The 18339-nt window shown below is 26.8% G+C and overlaps 3 protein-coding genes across 3 annotated transcripts; 2 read left to right on the forward strand and 1 right to left on the reverse strand.

The window, feature by feature from the left end:
- Nucleotides 1-4418: 4418 nt before the first annotated feature.
- On the forward strand, nt 4419-7549 carry LOC132920730 (replication protein A 70 kDa DNA-binding subunit). The gene is made up of 2 exons (XM_060983371.1): nt 4419-4604; nt 5471-7549. The coding sequence occupies exon 2, from the start codon at nt 5490-5492 to the stop codon at nt 7314-7316; it is 1827 nt and encodes a 608-aa protein (XP_060839354.1). The 5' UTR covers nt 4419-4604; nt 5471-5489; the 3' UTR covers nt 7317-7549.
- Nucleotides 7550-7566: 17 nt separating this feature from the next.
- On the reverse strand, nt 7567-10243 carry LOC132920746 (programmed cell death protein 6-like). The gene is made up of 4 exons (XM_060983395.1): nt 9961-10243; nt 9791-9897; nt 8588-8856; nt 7567-7769 (listed from the first exon to the last, which is right to left on the reverse strand). Exons 1-4 carry the CDS (start codon nt 10017-10019, stop codon nt 7671-7673), a joined length of 534 nt encoding a protein of 177 aa, XP_060839378.1. The 5' UTR covers nt 10020-10243; the 3' UTR covers nt 7567-7670.
- Nucleotides 10244-10365: 122 nt separating this feature from the next.
- Nucleotides 10366-16563, forward strand: LOC132920738 (serine/threonine-protein kinase Sgk2-like). The gene is made up of 10 exons (XM_060983383.1): nt 10366-10601; nt 10748-10949; nt 11043-11138; nt 11203-11339; nt 12757-12867; nt 13766-14039; nt 14099-14365; nt 14427-14600; nt 14673-14813; nt 14968-16563. Exons 2-10 carry the CDS (start codon nt 10812-10814, stop codon nt 15127-15129), a joined length of 1500 nt encoding a protein of 499 aa, XP_060839366.1. The 5' UTR covers nt 10366-10601; nt 10748-10811; the 3' UTR covers nt 15130-16563.
- The last annotated feature ends 1776 nt before the right edge of the window (nt 16564-18339 follow it).

Below are 18339 nucleotides of genomic sequence, written 5' to 3' on the forward strand. Positions count from 1 at the left end.
TTCGGATAGACATACTGGTCCAAAAAAATAATTTACTAGATATTTTGGAGAAGTAATTTTTTAAAATTTTTAATAGTTTAATATAAATTTTAAGAAAATTTATTGAAAATTGTACTATTTGTTTTTATTTTGTTTTTATTAAGAGCGATTGTCTCAAACAACTGTTAAGAGGACTCAAAAATAATAGTCTATACGCCAAAAGACTTGAAATTGTAATATTTAATTAAATATGTCTTCATAATTTATATTTAAAATATAAATATTAAACGCATTTACATAAATAATAATATCGTTCTAGTCATTATTTATGTAACTATTAAAATATAAATAGAGAACTATACGGTGATGAATCTTTAGATGAAAGAATATTTTTTTGGATTTTATTGAATTTTAAATGGATGGGTCAAATTTTAAGCAGAACGTAGGTACTAGGTACTTTAGAATATGGCTTCTATAACACAATTTTTGAATTGGATACCATAAAATCAGAATAATCAGATTTAACCACGGACTAAGATAACACTAAAATAAAAGTAATATAATTTGGTATTCCGTAATCCATATCAAACTGGTAACTGGATAGAAACTATGTATACTAAGTACTAACTATGTAATATAATATTAATACCTATTTTTAAAATTAGACTTTATCTATTTTATTTCAACTTATTTTTAAATAACAGGTTGGAAATATTTTTTCAGAATAAAATTTTAAAAAGGTGGAGTAGAAGTGCAAAGCATCCCCACGTGTTTGTTTCACCCTCCCCTCCAAAATTTAAAATTTAATTTACACCTATCCCTATGATATTTATTGTGTACAAAAAAAAACACACATTACTTTAATACCAATATCGTTCCTTTAACTTGGTGTCTTCGTATTATTTTTAATAATAAATACAATTTGGAAGTTTGGACTCGTCAAACATATAATTTAATATAAGTCAATGTCCAGTTTACCAGGTATACCTATACATTTTTACTATCTACCCAAAAAAAGACATCATTATGTATATAAGGTTATAGATTATACTCTATTAGTTTATTCTGCAGTTCCAAATGATATTTTATGTTTACCATTACCAATACGACAATAGTAATATCTAGGTAACGATTACTTAAGGACAAAGGTATATATGTAATAATAACCATTATATGGTGATTAATGATTATTCTCGAATGTTGTGAATATTCTTACATAATCTACATATAATTTAGACAGTTTAGTTTATAGTGACAAAAATCATGATTCATACAATTATTATATTTGTAATATTGTACTCATGATGTTGAATACCTATGTACATTGTACCTATACATTGGTCTTAGATTATATAAACTCATAAGTTATTAAAGTACAAGAAGCGTATAACCATTTATACAAAATTATCTATTTGTATCATTTTATTGAAAAGTATAATATGTAGTATACTATGCTTTGCTTGTAGACATATTTTTTAATTTTATATATTATACCTATACGGCTATACAAGTTTCAAATGTTTCAAATAGGTATACATTTATCTTCACAGGGCGTGTCGGATAGGCAATTGAGGTACAAGTACACCACAGTCCAATAGTTATTCGTTTTATTTTTTTTTTTTGTATATCGTAATCGTGCGATTAATTTTAATGTATTTCAAACTATACCTACACTGTACAGCAGAGCGCGATTGTCTATTTTCCCCCATTTTTATCATAAGCTAAAATTTTAATTATTTCGTGCACATTTTTAAATCTAAAATATATCATATTATAATTAATTAAGTTATAGTTACCTACATAAAAAAAATATAATATATAATATTATTGCATTTTCTCGTAATAATGGTTTTTTTGTAATAACCTTTGGCGAAATTGTTTATATAAAAACTTAAATATGCATAAACTGGTTGTTTTTTTTAGTTAAGTAAAAAATACCTTTTATTTTTTTTTATTATGTTTTATAATTTTATAAGATAATTATTAATATTATGATATAGTATTTTATATTTTGTGTCACTTTATCTGGTTTAAGGTTTTATATGAATACAAATGTGTAACGGTATAACCACATATAAACACTGCAGTTAGTGCGGTATTAAACTTTTTTATTTAAATTTATTTGTCAAATAAAAATCTTTAAACTCTATACTCAGAAAATGCCACTTCCCATTGGTGTGAAAGACAAAACAACCCTCAGTAGTGTTGAACATATTTTTGTCAAACAACAAAGGTTATTAAAAATTATATTAATTATAGGACGTAGGTATCTTAAACTATTTATTTCGTATATAACCGTGTATATTGAATTCTCATTTTCTGAATAATAAATAAATGCAGATAATTTTTTTGTTTATAATCAATATAAAAAATACAAATAACCTTAAGTCCTTAACTGAGATTAGATTCAGTTAATAAAATATAAAATTACAGTATTTTTTAGTATCATGCATCGAAAACCGTTAAATATGCGCATATGTATAACATATTACGAAAAAAAACACAAAATATGCATTTATATAATTAAAAATGGTAAAATATGCAAATACTACCCTACCTATACCCTACCTAATATTATATAAATATAATAATATTTTAATATTTTGAACAAAGATATCACAAAACACACTTATATATAAGAATGGAAGCTATTAATTTGACAAGATAAAAAAGTAATAAGCAAGTCAGGATTTTTTTTTTTTTTTTTGGGGGGGGGGGCTTAATTTTTAATGGCTAATTTTGACAACTCATTAAGTTTGCACTTTATTTTTGACAATATAATATATATAATTATACATATTATCAAATCAAGATCAAGTAAGTGTAATAAGAGCATCGTTGCTTTATCACTACAAACAGTTTTTTTTAGCTATTCTTCGTGTTCGGGGCTGCGTCAATTAAATTAATAAAATTATTGTCGTCTGACATTTAGAGAGGGGCTTGAGCCCGGAAGCCTCCCTGGTTACGGAACTGGTGTAAACTATTTAAAGCGTGATGTTATGTCAATTATTTATCGTATCAAAATTATTTTACGACACTTAACGTTATAGCTAGTAAGTAGTAGGTATATCATCATTCATCATCAATTCTCGCATGTTAATTATTTATTATTATTATGATTTATGAATAACTTACGTGTATCAAAAATTCGAATACTGAGTTAAATATCACTTAGCTACAATTATTAAAATTATATTAATTTTATTATTTATATAAACATATTATTTAATTAGAAAATAATGTGTATATTATTATATTGGGTTTAATGGGTTTGTACAATATTTACAAAACATTTAAGTAATTAATTTATACATTGAATAATAAAAATTTGTATTTGGGAAATTTTTTTATTATTTCGATAAAAATTACAGCTAAAATAGGTAAACATATCAATATATTATAATATTATATAGATTATAGAATGTTCAAAATATATTTTTCTTTTTATCAAAAGAATATTTAAAATGTATTTGTATTCTGTTGAATTGATGAAGGGGATTTCCATGAAGTGAGTTATCGTTATAGACGTAAATTCAACGATTAAAGGGTTTAAATGTGTACCTACCACGTATTTTATTAAAATAATAATTTGTATTGAACAATTAAACTATTGTACAATTCTGGCTAATAAAAATTTAATTTAATTACATTTTTAATTTTATATTATAGTATAATAATATTATGCAACAAGGTGGATAATATATTCACTTTGTTATGCAAAAAAACATTATCAATAATAATCTTATCATATATTTTATTATTTATAAATAAACGTAACTTGAATTTGATAGAAATTAACTCGTTACTTATTAGGTAATTAAGTCATTAGTTCTACGAAGCCCTCTAATACTAAAACGCTTCTGGCTTATAAATCCATCTACTTACGACTAACAAGTAATAACGTCATTTTCTTGGTAATTCACTAATACAAATTTCCATTGAGACCTAAAAATGCTTTAGATGAGTTTAGACATTAGTGTAAGTGCTAACAATGCTAACTAGTAACCGCCAGTTTACCTAATTAATGATCAGATTTAATTATTATATTCTTAACTGTATAGATTGTAAATAATTTAATAATAATAATAAAAAATTAACAAAACATTCGAGTTTAAAATAGTAAATAGCATTACGAGCATAGGCACGATAACGGTAATAATACGAGCGTACGGTTATATCGTTTAACTCATCACCCATCACTTATGTGTATTTAACTATGTATTACGCGGTGTACACTGTACACAATAAATTAAAAAATATATTTTCCTAACTTAGGTCTTAACCGGCACAGCCGCGTAACTACGTCCGAGTGAAATTTAATAAGGCGGGAAAAAATGGCCAATTGTACAATGTCTTTGAGTTTAGATCGGTTCTCCTATCAGCTCATTTCCCGCCTATACTTGTGTACCTATTCTTTGTAACCACTACAATTCTGTTTACTACTACAGCAGGCTAGTGTATAAGTATAAGTATAACTGGTGTAATTGTAAAATGTGAGTGATAGTATATTAAATATTAATACATTTTATTACTTAAATTATTTGTAGAATCACCAGAATCTACTGATCTAGTCACCGTGTATTGTGTCAATTACTCGACTTTAATAAATTTGATTTGATTTGAAGGTAAGGCATTGTATATAAGTTAATTTATAATACTTTATTTCGTATGTTAAGTTCAAATAATGTTCAATCATCCTGCCGGCGTGGACGACGATCATGTCCAATTACCCATTTCATTTTCCTTTGTATCTGATTCTGTAATTCCACTATAATAGTTAATTATAAATAAAAATACATATTCATTGATTATTTATATTTTTGACAATTATACCACGAGTCCATGACCATTCCGTTTGCGCTTAGTTTAATCCCATTGTGGATCATGAATCATCAATATTCATAGTATTCAGACGAAATACATTTTTTTGCTTATTTAAAACTATACAATATGTATACCCGTGTAGATGTGTTGATTTATATGTTATAATTCTTACAATTCAATAATATTGATAGTAGATTTTGTTTGATTTTAACTATGACTGAATTGTTTAAAAAATAATGATGAATTAGTGTTATAAATATTAATGTACCTTTCTTATAATTTTTCTAAGAATTATCAATAAGCTATTCTAGCAAGGAATAATTTAACCCTCATTAGGTATTCACGGTTAGTTATCATTTATTATTAATAACATTGTAAAGAACTCGACAAATATTTTTTCACTGCATTAAATTTTGAGGTTTATTCTTAGCTGAAATACATTAATTTAAATTTATTTTATTTTCAACTGAATTTAGGCGATGTGTTTTAATAATTTATTTTTATTAATAAGAACTTACCTATTTTCGTTGCAATATATTGACATCAACATTTAGTAGCCTTATTTTTTATTTTGATAAATACATAATGAAATATTTCAAAATATCTTGTTTAAATATTAGTTGCTTTTAAAATTATTCATAGTTATTTCATTGTTATGTTCATTCAGGTTATCATTCATAGAAAAAATGGAGTACGAAAAAATGTTAACAAAAGGCGCATTAAAGTCCATTATGAACAATGAAGATGTTAAAGATCCAGTCATGCAAGTTCTCGGTGTAAGGAAAATTACTGCTGCTGGAGCGAATGAAAGATATCGCTTACTTATTTCTGACGGTCATAATTTAAATTCTTTTGCTATGTTGGCTACTCAGTTAAATGGTATGGTTACTTCCGGAGAGCTTAATGAATTTTCGATCCTACAGATAAAACGTCATATAATCAGTAATTTAACTGACCGTTCAAAAGGAAGTAAACAAGTCATGATCCTTATAGATTTGGCTGTTATGGTACCTGGTGATCTTGTGGGTTCAAAAATTGGTGATCCTAAACCAATAATTGATAATTCTGGTCAAGTAGTTGATAATGGTATTTCTGCTTCAGACTCTACACCCCAGTCTAATTCTTTGCCAAAACCACATTCTGTTCAAGCAAGTGTTATAGATAATGGTCTTCAAAGAGATATTGATGTTAGCAATATTCATCCTATTAATTCTCTAAGCCCATATCAAAATAAATGGACAATCAGAGCTAGAGTTATAAACAAGGGCTCAATTCGTACTTGGAGCAATCAAAGAGGTGAAGGCAAACTTTTTAGCATGGATCTACTTGATGAAAGTGGTGAGATACGTGCAACTGCCTTTAACAGCGAATGTGACAAATTTTTTGATATGGTTGAAGTAAATAAAGTATACTTCATAACTCGCGGGGCAATTAAAACAGCAAATAAAAAGTTTTCAAATTTAAATAATGATTATGAACTTACACTTTCTAGTGAAACACAAATATTTCCATGTCATGACTTTGATGATTCTCAAATGCCTGCTCTAAAATTTAATTTTGTTCAATTGAGCCAAGTTAAAGATGTTGATGTTGATGGTATAGTAGATGTCATAGGAGTTTGTCAAACTGCTGGAGAATTGACCAAGTTAATGTCAAAGACTACAAGAAAAGAATTAAAAAAAAGAGATGTGACTATTGTTGACCAGTCTTTAAGTTCAGTGACTATCACATTATGGGATACTCAGGCAGAAGATTTTGATGGATCATTGCAACCTGTTATTGCTATAAAAGGAAGCAGAATCAGAGAATTCATGGGTAGCAAATCATTGTCACTTTCAGGATCAACTGTAATGCAAATAAATCCTGACATAGAAGAAGCACATCGCTTAAGAGGTTGGTATGATTCACTTCCTTCAAATGCAGAATTTAACAGTATTTCCACTCGTTCTGATGCTGGAGCAAATTCTCAGTTTCTTACTATTAAAGGAGCACAACTTGCTCAACTTGGTAGTGGAGATAAAGCTGATTATTATAATATGTACTCGCATTTGATTTTTGTGAAATCTGAATCTGCCCTGTATAAAGCATGCCCAAAACCAGATTGTCAAAAAAAAGTTATTGATCGTAATGATGGAACATATCGTTGTGAAAAATGTAATGATGAAACTGAAAATTTCAAGTATAGATTGATGCTTTCAGCACAATTAAGTGACTCAACTGGAAACCAGTGGGTAACTATGTTCCAAGAAACAGCTGAAAACCTCTTGGGCACTACTAGTGCAGAATTAGGAAGGTTGTTGGAAGAGTCTAAGGAAGAATATAGTGATGTTTTTCAAAGACAAATGTTTAAATTATTTGAAACTAGAGCTAGAGCAAAAATGGAGACGTACAATAATGAGACTAGGTTAAAAGTATCTTTAGTCAATATAAAACCAATTGATTATAAAGTAGCTTCTACAAAATTGATTGCTGATATTAAAAGATTGAGTGGAATTTCAACATCAGTAATGTAAACTAATCATTTTTATAATTGTATTTATAGTTAATAAGTTTAAAGCTTAACATAATAAATATAACATAATATATTTATTACATTTTTATCTTTTTATTGTTTAATAAGTTCATTTATAATAACGCAACATTTATGAAATTGTTTACTAATTCATTTTAATAGTAAACTCAGTTTTAGATCAATTGTATTATATTATGTATACCTTATAAAAATAAAAATCCCTTTTTTGTATAATTAAGTTGTATATAAAATATTGTTTATGTGGTGCAAATATATTTTCAATTAAAAAAAAAATATATATTCACAATAGTAAAAATAAAATTTGTAAGAAATATTCAAATGATTAGCCCTTCTTTTATTTGATACTAAATACTAGCCCAACAAATTGTTCGTAATGTAATGTGACTACTCCATCTTGATCAGTATCAAATTGGCGGAAAGCTGTAGTTAGATTCTGAAACATTAAAATGAAGTATACACATTAAATTAATTTTTTTAGTTAATTATAATTTCTATCAATTTGTGTTATAACTAAAATTAATAATTAAATAGATTTTGATGAATTATGAAATATATTTATATTTATCAAAAGAGCAAAGATATACCAATGTTTTATGTGTAATGTCTATGTAGGTCTAGTGTGTGGTTCAAAATATAGTGTTAAAATATATAAGCTAAATTTTATAATCAAATTTTCAAGATGTCTTGTGGACATTATTAAATGTCAAACCTAGGTAAAATAATATGAAATTTCTAAATAGATGTTTTGTATTTTATATGTGTTATAGTTAGGAATTTTTTTATAATTGATAATTACTGATTTCTGAAATAATTGAAGCAACCCGCGCCGGGTAGACAAGGCCTCCTAGGATTTCTAACATTTGATTATTGCTACAAATACTGTACGATTTAATTTAATTCAATTATATTTTCTATTAATGTTTATACTATTTTATTATTATCAATTATCATAAAAAGATAAAATCACAACCAGACAAATAAAACTGACCCATATTTTGGGCAGCTCACCGAAATTTTCTCGGTAACTTGCCAGTCTAATACAGGCTTAAAAGCAACAATTTAACTATATTTACATGGGCGTAGCTAGAATTACAATCAGAGGGGGGGGGGCAGTGGCATAGTCAATTTTAAAATCATTAAAATTCAATTTATAAGGTGTAAGAAAAAAAATTTAGTTTAAAATGTAAGGGGAGGGCACTTGCCCCACCCATTATATTTATATTATATATTTACTTATTATACATTACTTACATTAAGCATGATGCAACATTGTATGAAATCATCAAATAGTACAGTTCCTTTACCAAGTCTATCAAACTTTTGCAACATTGTGGCAACAGTAGCATCATTTAAATTATATCCAAAAGTTTGTAATGCAGCTCGAAGTTCATTTCTGTCTATGTTCCCTGAATTATCTTTATCAAAAGAACGGAAGCAATTTTGCCAATCTACAATATACTTCCATAATGCACCAAAATCTTCAAATGATATGGTACCTTTATTTGACTTGTCAAACATGTCTATAAATTATAAAATAAATATTCATAAATATAATACATATGCAATATGATTTGATTTATTGGTATAATAATTTTTATGATTAAATGCACCTTTAGAATCATGAGACTAGTTGATTAATGTATACAATACATACTATACATAATATATAAAGTGAACCAAGTTTTCACAATCTTGTCTTATTGGTTTGTAACAGTGCTCGAATTGGGGGGGGGACGCAGGCGGACAGAGCACGCTTTCATTTTTTCATAGATTTCAGCGTCCCCCTTCATTTAATTAAGCGAGGAAAAATACTAGCTTTATAGCACCTTACTATATATACAGGGGTTGTGGGGGACGAAGTTTACAACGGGTTACTTTACAATTTATTTGCTATGGAACGGTGTTTACCGAACTAAAACCAGTGTCCATCCTCAATTTTTTTTCCAATTCGAGCACTGGTTTATAAAGGTTATGTTAATGCATTGATGATATTGGTGGTAATGCAATAGCTTTTAAGGATGCTAAGCAGGAAAATTTCTTGGATTAAGACACATTCAGCATTTACTGTTCACAATTGTTTTCTTAATATTTGACAAATCTTGTAGAAAATTGTACAAGTGCTCATCTAAGACATTGATTTATACCATCTTAAAACTTACTGTCCATATGTGATTAAGTTAACTGAATTTTGTATTTATATTGCCTAAAATGGGTTCTACTATTTGTTAGGATACAATTTAACTCAAAGGACAAATGATAGATGCCACATAATCAGTAATAACTAATAATTATTCATTGCCTCAATGGTATCATGAATTAATTTTCCTTGCAAGTTTTTATGTTTTTTGAAAAATTATTATATTAATTAAAGCTGTTACCCATAAATTATCATTATAATTGTACTGTAGATATTAAGTGAGTTAAATTTTATATATCAAACATTTATTGACTCACTCAACATCAAGCGAACCGTCTCTGGGTTAAAAGGTGTCCACGTGCCATTGGATAGTGCACTCTGTAATTCATTAGCTGTGATGGAACCACTTTGGTCTTTATCTAATCTTTAAAATAAGGAAATATTTACATAAACAACTTAATAAAAGTATAAAATGGTGGTATTTTACTTCTGAAACATTTCCAACAAGAATGTAGGAGGAGGCATTCCACTTTGAGGTTGAGCCATTTCGAAACTTGATGTTTAGTTTTGTAATATTTGTTTATTTAGAAATTCACACGTAAAAAATTAATAAACGTCAGCAAAGAAATGGTTAACCACCAGGCACCAATTGGTAAACAATTAAACAAGTTATTGAGTCGTACAACAACGTCAACAATTGAACAATAATAAATGAAATAGGTACTGAATAACAATTAAAATTTCATTATTATTTATTATATTTCTTATCTACATTCTACGTATAATGTAAACAAAGTAAGAATTTATAAACATAATATACTGATAAGTGATAACACATCGACGACATAAACAAAAAATAATATACAATTAATAACCATGACAAAAAATAATAACAAAAAAATATATTTACAACCGTGTTTACAACAAAGTACTCCGATTATCACCGTACAACTTTTTGAGCGCATGCGCTGTTCCTCTGTCATCAACGTGATAAGCTGTGCCGTTCTAAAAATGGAAAGTTCGGTGTCCACACTCCACAGATTTATTTATTTTATTAGCTATAGAAAACAATCAACAATTATGTGACAGTAGTGGGAAGTAGAATGCCAGTGGACTTGTCGTGGTGAGGTAATAAATTTCCCTCAAGAGATTATTATTATTTAATCTTGTGACAAAATTAGATCCAATGTTCATTATTAGGTCACTGGGTCATTTTGCAAACTAGTTGAAATGACTAAATGTATGATGTGTCTAAAATGGTTTTGTTTTTTTAGCCATCTTAAAGGCCGGAGTGGATATTCTACCATTGGCAGTCATTCCAGGTTATGTGTTGACATCATGGAAAATAAGCCCAGCATACAAGTAGAACTAGATACGTGTGAAAACTGTTCTAAATTGTCTACGGACAGGGATGAAGATAAAACTGCTGCCATGGTGTCACAGGCAGAGATTTGGCAGGAAGATAAGAAATTCACAGTACCTACATTAATTTCTTTAAAAAAAAAAATAACAAATTGTTATTATAGTGTATAGTATTTAGTATTGAAAAATTAAATTCTGTATTTTTAGGTGTATAAAGTTGTAATTTGGTCACGCAATGAATCTTGGCATGTTTTTAGACGTTATAATGAATTCTACAAACTTAATGAACTACTAAAGAAACAGGTAAAGTTAAATTTTTGATTTTTAATTTTGGTTGATTTATTGATTCATATTTTTTATTTTTTAGGTGCCAGATTCAAACTTAAAAATACCAGGTAAGAAATTGTTTTGTAACAACATGGATCCCTCATTCATTGCCTCTCGTCGGGAAGGTCTTGATCAATTTGTACATCATTTAATGCATCAAAACAATTTACTAAGCATGTAAGCTTAACTAATTATTACATAGTATTTTATTATAAAATTATATTTAAAAGCTAAAAAGAGGTAAACAAAGAATTTACAATAATGACTGAATTAGAAAATTTTTTCATGTGCTCTTCTATTATTATAATTTGAAGTTATTAAATACACTATACACTTTCATAATAAATAATGCATGTTTATACTAAACATTAGTGGTATTCATCTATGTGAAATGGTGCAGTTATATTCACTCAATAACCTTGTAAAAATTGAAAAAATAAAAAAGTGTATAATACTAATTAATGATTAACTTTAAATATTAATTAATAATTATATATAATAAAAAGTTTAAAAAAATATTAAATAGTAAATAAACATTTTAGTTTTTACATAGAGTATAATTATGTATATTTTTTAATAAGAATTACTTATACATTTTGAAACTTTTTCATCATATAAAACACATAATATATATTTAGTATGATCAAAGTTATTATCTTAGGCTTGAATAAATATTAGATACTAATGGTACTATCTAGCTTATAAAACGTTTTTATATTTTATTTTCAATTATTTGAATATATTTTATATTTAAGAGGACATTATACTCGCTTGTTTTGTCTCTGTCTTACTAACGTACATCATAGCAAATTTGTGTTCAGCAGAACATATTTTATGTTGTTAACTTTAATATTAAAGTTAATTTACGTATTATCAAACTTAAAGGTAAAATATTATCTAGGACTGTATTGAGGTTTGGTCGCGCTCCTGGCAAACCACTGCATTTTCTACAAAATAAATTAATAATTGATCTTTTTTAAAAGAATGTCAGCGCAATATTTGTTTTTCTCTTGGACACTTTTACAACATAGATAAATATTTGATCATTCACATATACAGTTTTTATAATTTTAATAATCTTATAGTAAAAATATCTATTATAAAATTATATAGAGGATAATATTTATAATATTTGATAGTTTGAAATATAGTTTTATATTCTACTATTAAACTTTGATTTAAAAATAAAAATAAAATTGTTGTAAATTTAAACTGATATTAAATTGTTTTAACACAATATTTTGACAAATCAATATGTTATAACTTTTTTTATTTTTCATATTTAACCGACAGCAGAGGAGGCTATGTTTGCACAATACTACTCCTAATATGTTATACCCAAAAAATATTGTTCTGTATCATTTACTAAATGCATACTTTAAGATTATTAAAAAAAAAAAAATTTGTGTGTATGCGTTTTGTCTATGTTGCTTATGTGTCCAATAAAGTAAATAAACAGTGTGCTGACATCAGTGACATCTACTTAATGATATGGTTAAGACAGATGCACCTCATAGAAAAATGTACCTACTATACTATAATGATGTTTTTTTTTTGTAATTAATAATACTAAACATTTGTTTTAATTTTATAGAAGTGAAGTCCGCACGTTTTTTAATTTGGATACTAAAATTAAGGAACCAGATAGACCAAACCTTTTTAAATGCTCTGGTACCATAAATTTAGGACCTTCAGAAAGACCATCGTAAGTAATACAATTATTATAATATACTCATATGCAATAAATCTATTGAAAATATATTAGCTATTTCTCGTTATGAGCAACGAGGTAACCGTCTGTGGTCGGCGAGAGTAATTGGAGGAGCTGATTACTCTCGCCGACCATAGACGGTTACCTCGTTGCTCATAACGCACAATCGCCAATAATAAAATAACAAAGAAATCCATTATATAACATTAAAATAAATTTTTTTTTATTAATTTTGTTATGATTGTTCAATACAGTCAATATTATGTTCAAATTTATAATAGTAATATTGTATATTAATTATACATCTACCAACATGTGTAATTTACTGAATTAGATATTATACAAAATATTAGTATTTAAGTACTTAACGTGAAAAAAATAGTTTTTAACTTAGTTAATATATGTATATGTAAATTAAACAAGACAACGACTTAATATCTATCCAAGAGATTTTAATAAGACTTGGTCTCAATTGAAAAAAATGATTTTAAAATAAGTGTTTTATACTTGAAAACATTATAGTTGTATTAAATAAATATATAGTGGGCATACTAAATAGTCAAAGTTGGAAATAAGTCAGGGATGTTTGGTGAACATATGAATAATTTATTCAAATGGACAATTATGAAACAGAGACAAAATAAAACACAACCAAAGTGAAGGCCTAGTAAATGGTGGGAAATCAGGAGGATCAAGTCCAATAAACCCTAAAAACCTTGGATGTGTCGAACAGAGAGGAATTGGCATCATAAAGTAACAAGAAAGTCATTGTAAAAGCAGTTGTGGATCTAATAGGACTTGAATAAGCTTTAAAAAATAAATACATATTAAAATATATTTATAAATTATTTATGTTAAAAGTTTAATTAATTTGTTTTATGTTAAATTCTAGTGCTAAACCATCAGATTTTGTATTTCTACGCATTATTGGAAAAGGCAGTTTTGGTAAAGTTTACTTGGCTGAACACAAAACTGAATCTATTCATTTCGCTGTTAAAGTTTTGGATAAAAAGCACATACTTGCAAGAAATGAAGTCAAACATATCATGTGTGAACGCAATGTTTTGCTTAAAAATATAAATCATCCATTTCTTGTTGGCCTTCACTACAGCTTTCAAACTAAAGATAAACTTTACTTTGTACTTGACTTTGTAAATGGTGGAGAGGTAAATGAATGCTTCCATTATTGTATTAATCTAATTTAATTTTACTTTTAATTTTTTAGTTATTTTATCACTTACAAAAAGAAGTCAGATTCTCAGAAACCCGAGCTAAATTTTATACAGCTGAAATAGCATCTGCTCTGGGTTATCTCCACTCTAATGGTATTATTTATAGAGATCTCAAACCAGAAAACCTCTTACTTGACCAAGAAGGACATTTGGTTCTTACTGATTTTGGATTTTGTAAGGAAGGTCTCATTGGAACTGAAACTACAAATACATTTTGTGGAACTCCTGAATATCTCGCTCCTGAAATAATCAGGAAAGAAGTAATATTAAAAAGTATTAAAATAAAAAAAATAACTTAACATATTTAATATTTATTATTAGGCATATGGCAGATCAGTTGACTGGTGGTGTCTTGGTGCAGTACTATATGAAATGTTATTTGGACTCCCACCGTTTTACAGTTTAAATGTGCAAGAAATGTATAATTTAGTCTTACATAGTAGATTAAAAATAAAAGGACCTGTTTCATCACAATGTAAAAATTTATTGCACAAGGTTTGAAAATATACCTAAGATGGAAAAATAAAATTATTAAAATTATGTTTTGAAACAAATACCTATTTTTAGTTATTGGAAAAAGAGAGCAATAAAAGAATTGGTAGCAATGTTCAAGATTTCAATGAGGTTAAAAAACATTCATTTTTTAAATCGATCAATTGGGATGATTTATTGAATAAACGTATTACACCTCCTTTTCAACCACAACTGGTAAATTTAGTTTAGCATAAAATAATTGTTTTAATATTGATTTATTTATGTAATAAACATAATTAAATAACAATTAGTTAATTTAGTTATAAGTGTTATAACTTTATAATTAAGCAAGTTAATTCATTAAATATTGGTGATTTTTGTTATATAGAATGGAACATGTGATTTGCAATATATTGATCCACAATTTACAAAAGAATCTGTCAGTTCATCCATGTCATCATTTTGCGATGAAAAACTTTCTACTAGTAAACACGACATAGATAATGTGTTTGCTGGTTTCTCCTACACTCCTCCGTCTAGTTTAGATTAATAATAACCAAATAATAATATTGTTCCTATCCTTAGTTTTTATATTTTACATTTAATTGACTTGTATGCTGGCTTGCTACGACTTACTTTCTACAACTTTTTAATATCTAAACAAAACGTTTTTATTCTAGTTTAATAGCTGTGATTCTAAAATATTAAAATCAATGTTTTCATGTTTTTAAGAAGCAATAAATAATATGTTCAAAATAAATAAGCAATAACATTCCATTTTTAATACACTAGCACCAGTGTGTGTTCATACATTAATTTTGCAACTTAATAAAAAGCCAGGGTCTTAATAAGAAAAAAACAATTTATAAAATAATTCATTGAAGTATATTAATAATTAATATTACTTGATATGATATTTTAATTGTTATTCACTGCCAAAATGTTGCGATATGAAAAAAATAAAAAAATGATAACTGTGATTTATTACACCATCTTTATCTGAGCTTAAACATCAAATTCTTGAACATTATTGTACTGCATAAACTGTGAGTTTATAATAACATTTAATAAGTCTTAAGAGTAAAAACTAGTAGTTCAATATGCATATATACACTAAAATTAAATTAAATTGTATTATATTATAATATATCATACTTAAATAATATAATCTATCTACACTTTATTATAGGCGTGTGTTATAAATATTGTATACCTAATTATGCATTAACTAGAACAGACCTACAAATTCCTAATAAATAAAACATTTACATTGTAATTTATTAAATAATAGCCAATGTGTAGGTACACAAATTGTTTATTGCTTCTGACCCATGTATTATCATAACATGAATTACTAATATTACTACTAAATGTAATGTAAGGTATAAGTTATTCAATGTTAAAATTAGACTAATTCAATTTATTAACTATGGAATATAATACTGTGTTAATTATTACAAATTGACATTCACTGGATACTGCCATAATTTATTGTTAATAATTATACTATGTGCTCTTTCTAGGGTTGTTGTTTTAAACAAATTTTTAAAGATTTTAAAAACCAAATGTTACTTATATTATGTATAATTCTTACTAAAGACTTACTTTACTTCTCATCCTATGTTTGCTTAATGTTTATGTGATTTATATACTATAATTGACTATATAGGAATTATTACACATTTAATTTTTTTTAAGTGTACATTTCCATACCCAAAGGATTTCTTTTGAAACTATTAACATTTAATGTTTAAGTTATATAATGCCTATTATACTTTTAATTTTAAACTATAGAATACATTGTATTATTTATTGTTTACTCTTATACTGTTGATCTTAAAAATTGTATTTATCAAAAGTTTAATTAGGTAAATGTTAAGCCTACTGTTATCATTATTGTTTTTGTATTTTAATTGTATGTTAAATATTGAATTATTGACGTTTGTATCTCTATAAATCAAATATATAATAACATAATATTATACCTATTGATTATTATTATGCTATATGTTTTATAAAAGAAATTTATACTTTCTTATACAGTCATACTCAATAAATAATATGATCAAAATCAGGGATCATGGTGGACCACGGGGCACGGATGGTGAATAATTGGAATTCCAAAAATATTTAACTTTAAAAATGATGTAATTATTATATATATTTTATCTTAAAAAAAAATTTTATACCTTATTTGCCTATGCAATACTTCAAAATAATAAGATAAATATTTTGCTTATAATTGACATTTGATCTACAAGTACGTTTAGAATGTATAAAACAATATTTTTTTCCTGGACCTTGAAAATGTTTACCTATTCTAATTATCTAGACGCCCTTTGAGCCTATTTGTCGACCACCTATCGGGTCTATCTAAATTGTACCTACATTTATTAAGTTTATTTTTGAGTACCTAACTGCCATAGATTTTACCCATACACGACGTCCGTTTGCAATCAAATCATTCAAACTGAAGTAGTTCAAAGTTATTAAACGCTTTCACTCGTATCTTGCATAGTTAAATCAGCCATCAAGTCATAAACAAAGTTTAAGTAGTCAGTACGTCATACTAAATTAAAAATTCTACAGTAGTATTGGATAATTTTACTAAGACAATTATATTTTTTATCTATTATAAGATTCATGTATGTATTTTTGATTGTTAAGTATAATATTTTAATCAATTTTATTTAGACTAATTTTAATATAGGTACTATAAAACCAGCATACTTACTTATCTTTGTTTAAAAACTAATAAGTTATACTTACACTATCGTGGGCATTTTTTTTAATATTTACGCATTTTTTCTGTGTATGGTATAATTTTCAAAATATTTAAATACCTATTTATAGATACTTATCTGAAATTTTTTATTATTTTTTCACAAAAAATATTTACTTTGTCAAGAAACTTATAAATTATATACAGGGTTCTTCTTAATTTTTTATTAATGGGATTGAATAAAAAAAGTTAAGCATCTTTCCATTTATAATTTTGATGTCTGAAGTTTAAATTTTAGATATTTATTTACGCGTAAAATAATGATACTACTCATGAACGATTTTCTTATTTTGTTTCAATGGACACTCTGCACCTAAGCCTGAAAACCTCTTGATGTCCTGCGCAACAACTATATCTCGGTTGACATCACGTCATTACGTCCGTTCTGGCTAAAGCAATTCAAAATACTTCGACGATACTATGCCAATGTGTGATGCACTCTGTAGCACTCCCTGCTACAACAGTACTAACTCCAGAAAATTTCACCGATCAACCATAAAGGGAGTTGTCATCGCAATTGATTATGTGGAGTCAACCCTTAGATTACACCAAGGAAACCTCTGTCACCAGCCACAAGACTCAGACGAACCACTGAAACCCGGGATAATGGTAAGTACCAACAACTGAGCATAACCAACCGGAATGCAACTCTATACCGCTACCAATACTAGCAAAACCGCTGAACATCCATCAGTGTTAGACAGAAAAAAAAATTGAAGAGTAGGTACAGTAGGTACACATGGTCATATAAGTAGGGGATGAGTAACTTGCAATACTCTGCAACAGCACCTTATGATAAATTTTTTTGACCCACAAACACATTTTTAATTATACATAAATCTAACAAAAAAATGAATAATTTAAAATGTTTACCTATACTTATAAAAAAGTCAAAATATTTTGAAATTTATATCCTATCTAAAGAATGATAATAAATAAATATTTGATGAACAATTTGTGTACATTTATTCATATTTG

This window comes from Rhopalosiphum padi, chromosome 1 (genome assembly GCF_020882245.1).
Source record: "Rhopalosiphum padi isolate XX-2018 chromosome 1, ASM2088224v1, whole genome shotgun sequence".
In the NCBI taxonomy this organism is placed as follows: domain Eukaryota; kingdom Metazoa; phylum Arthropoda; class Insecta; order Hemiptera; family Aphididae; genus Rhopalosiphum; species Rhopalosiphum padi.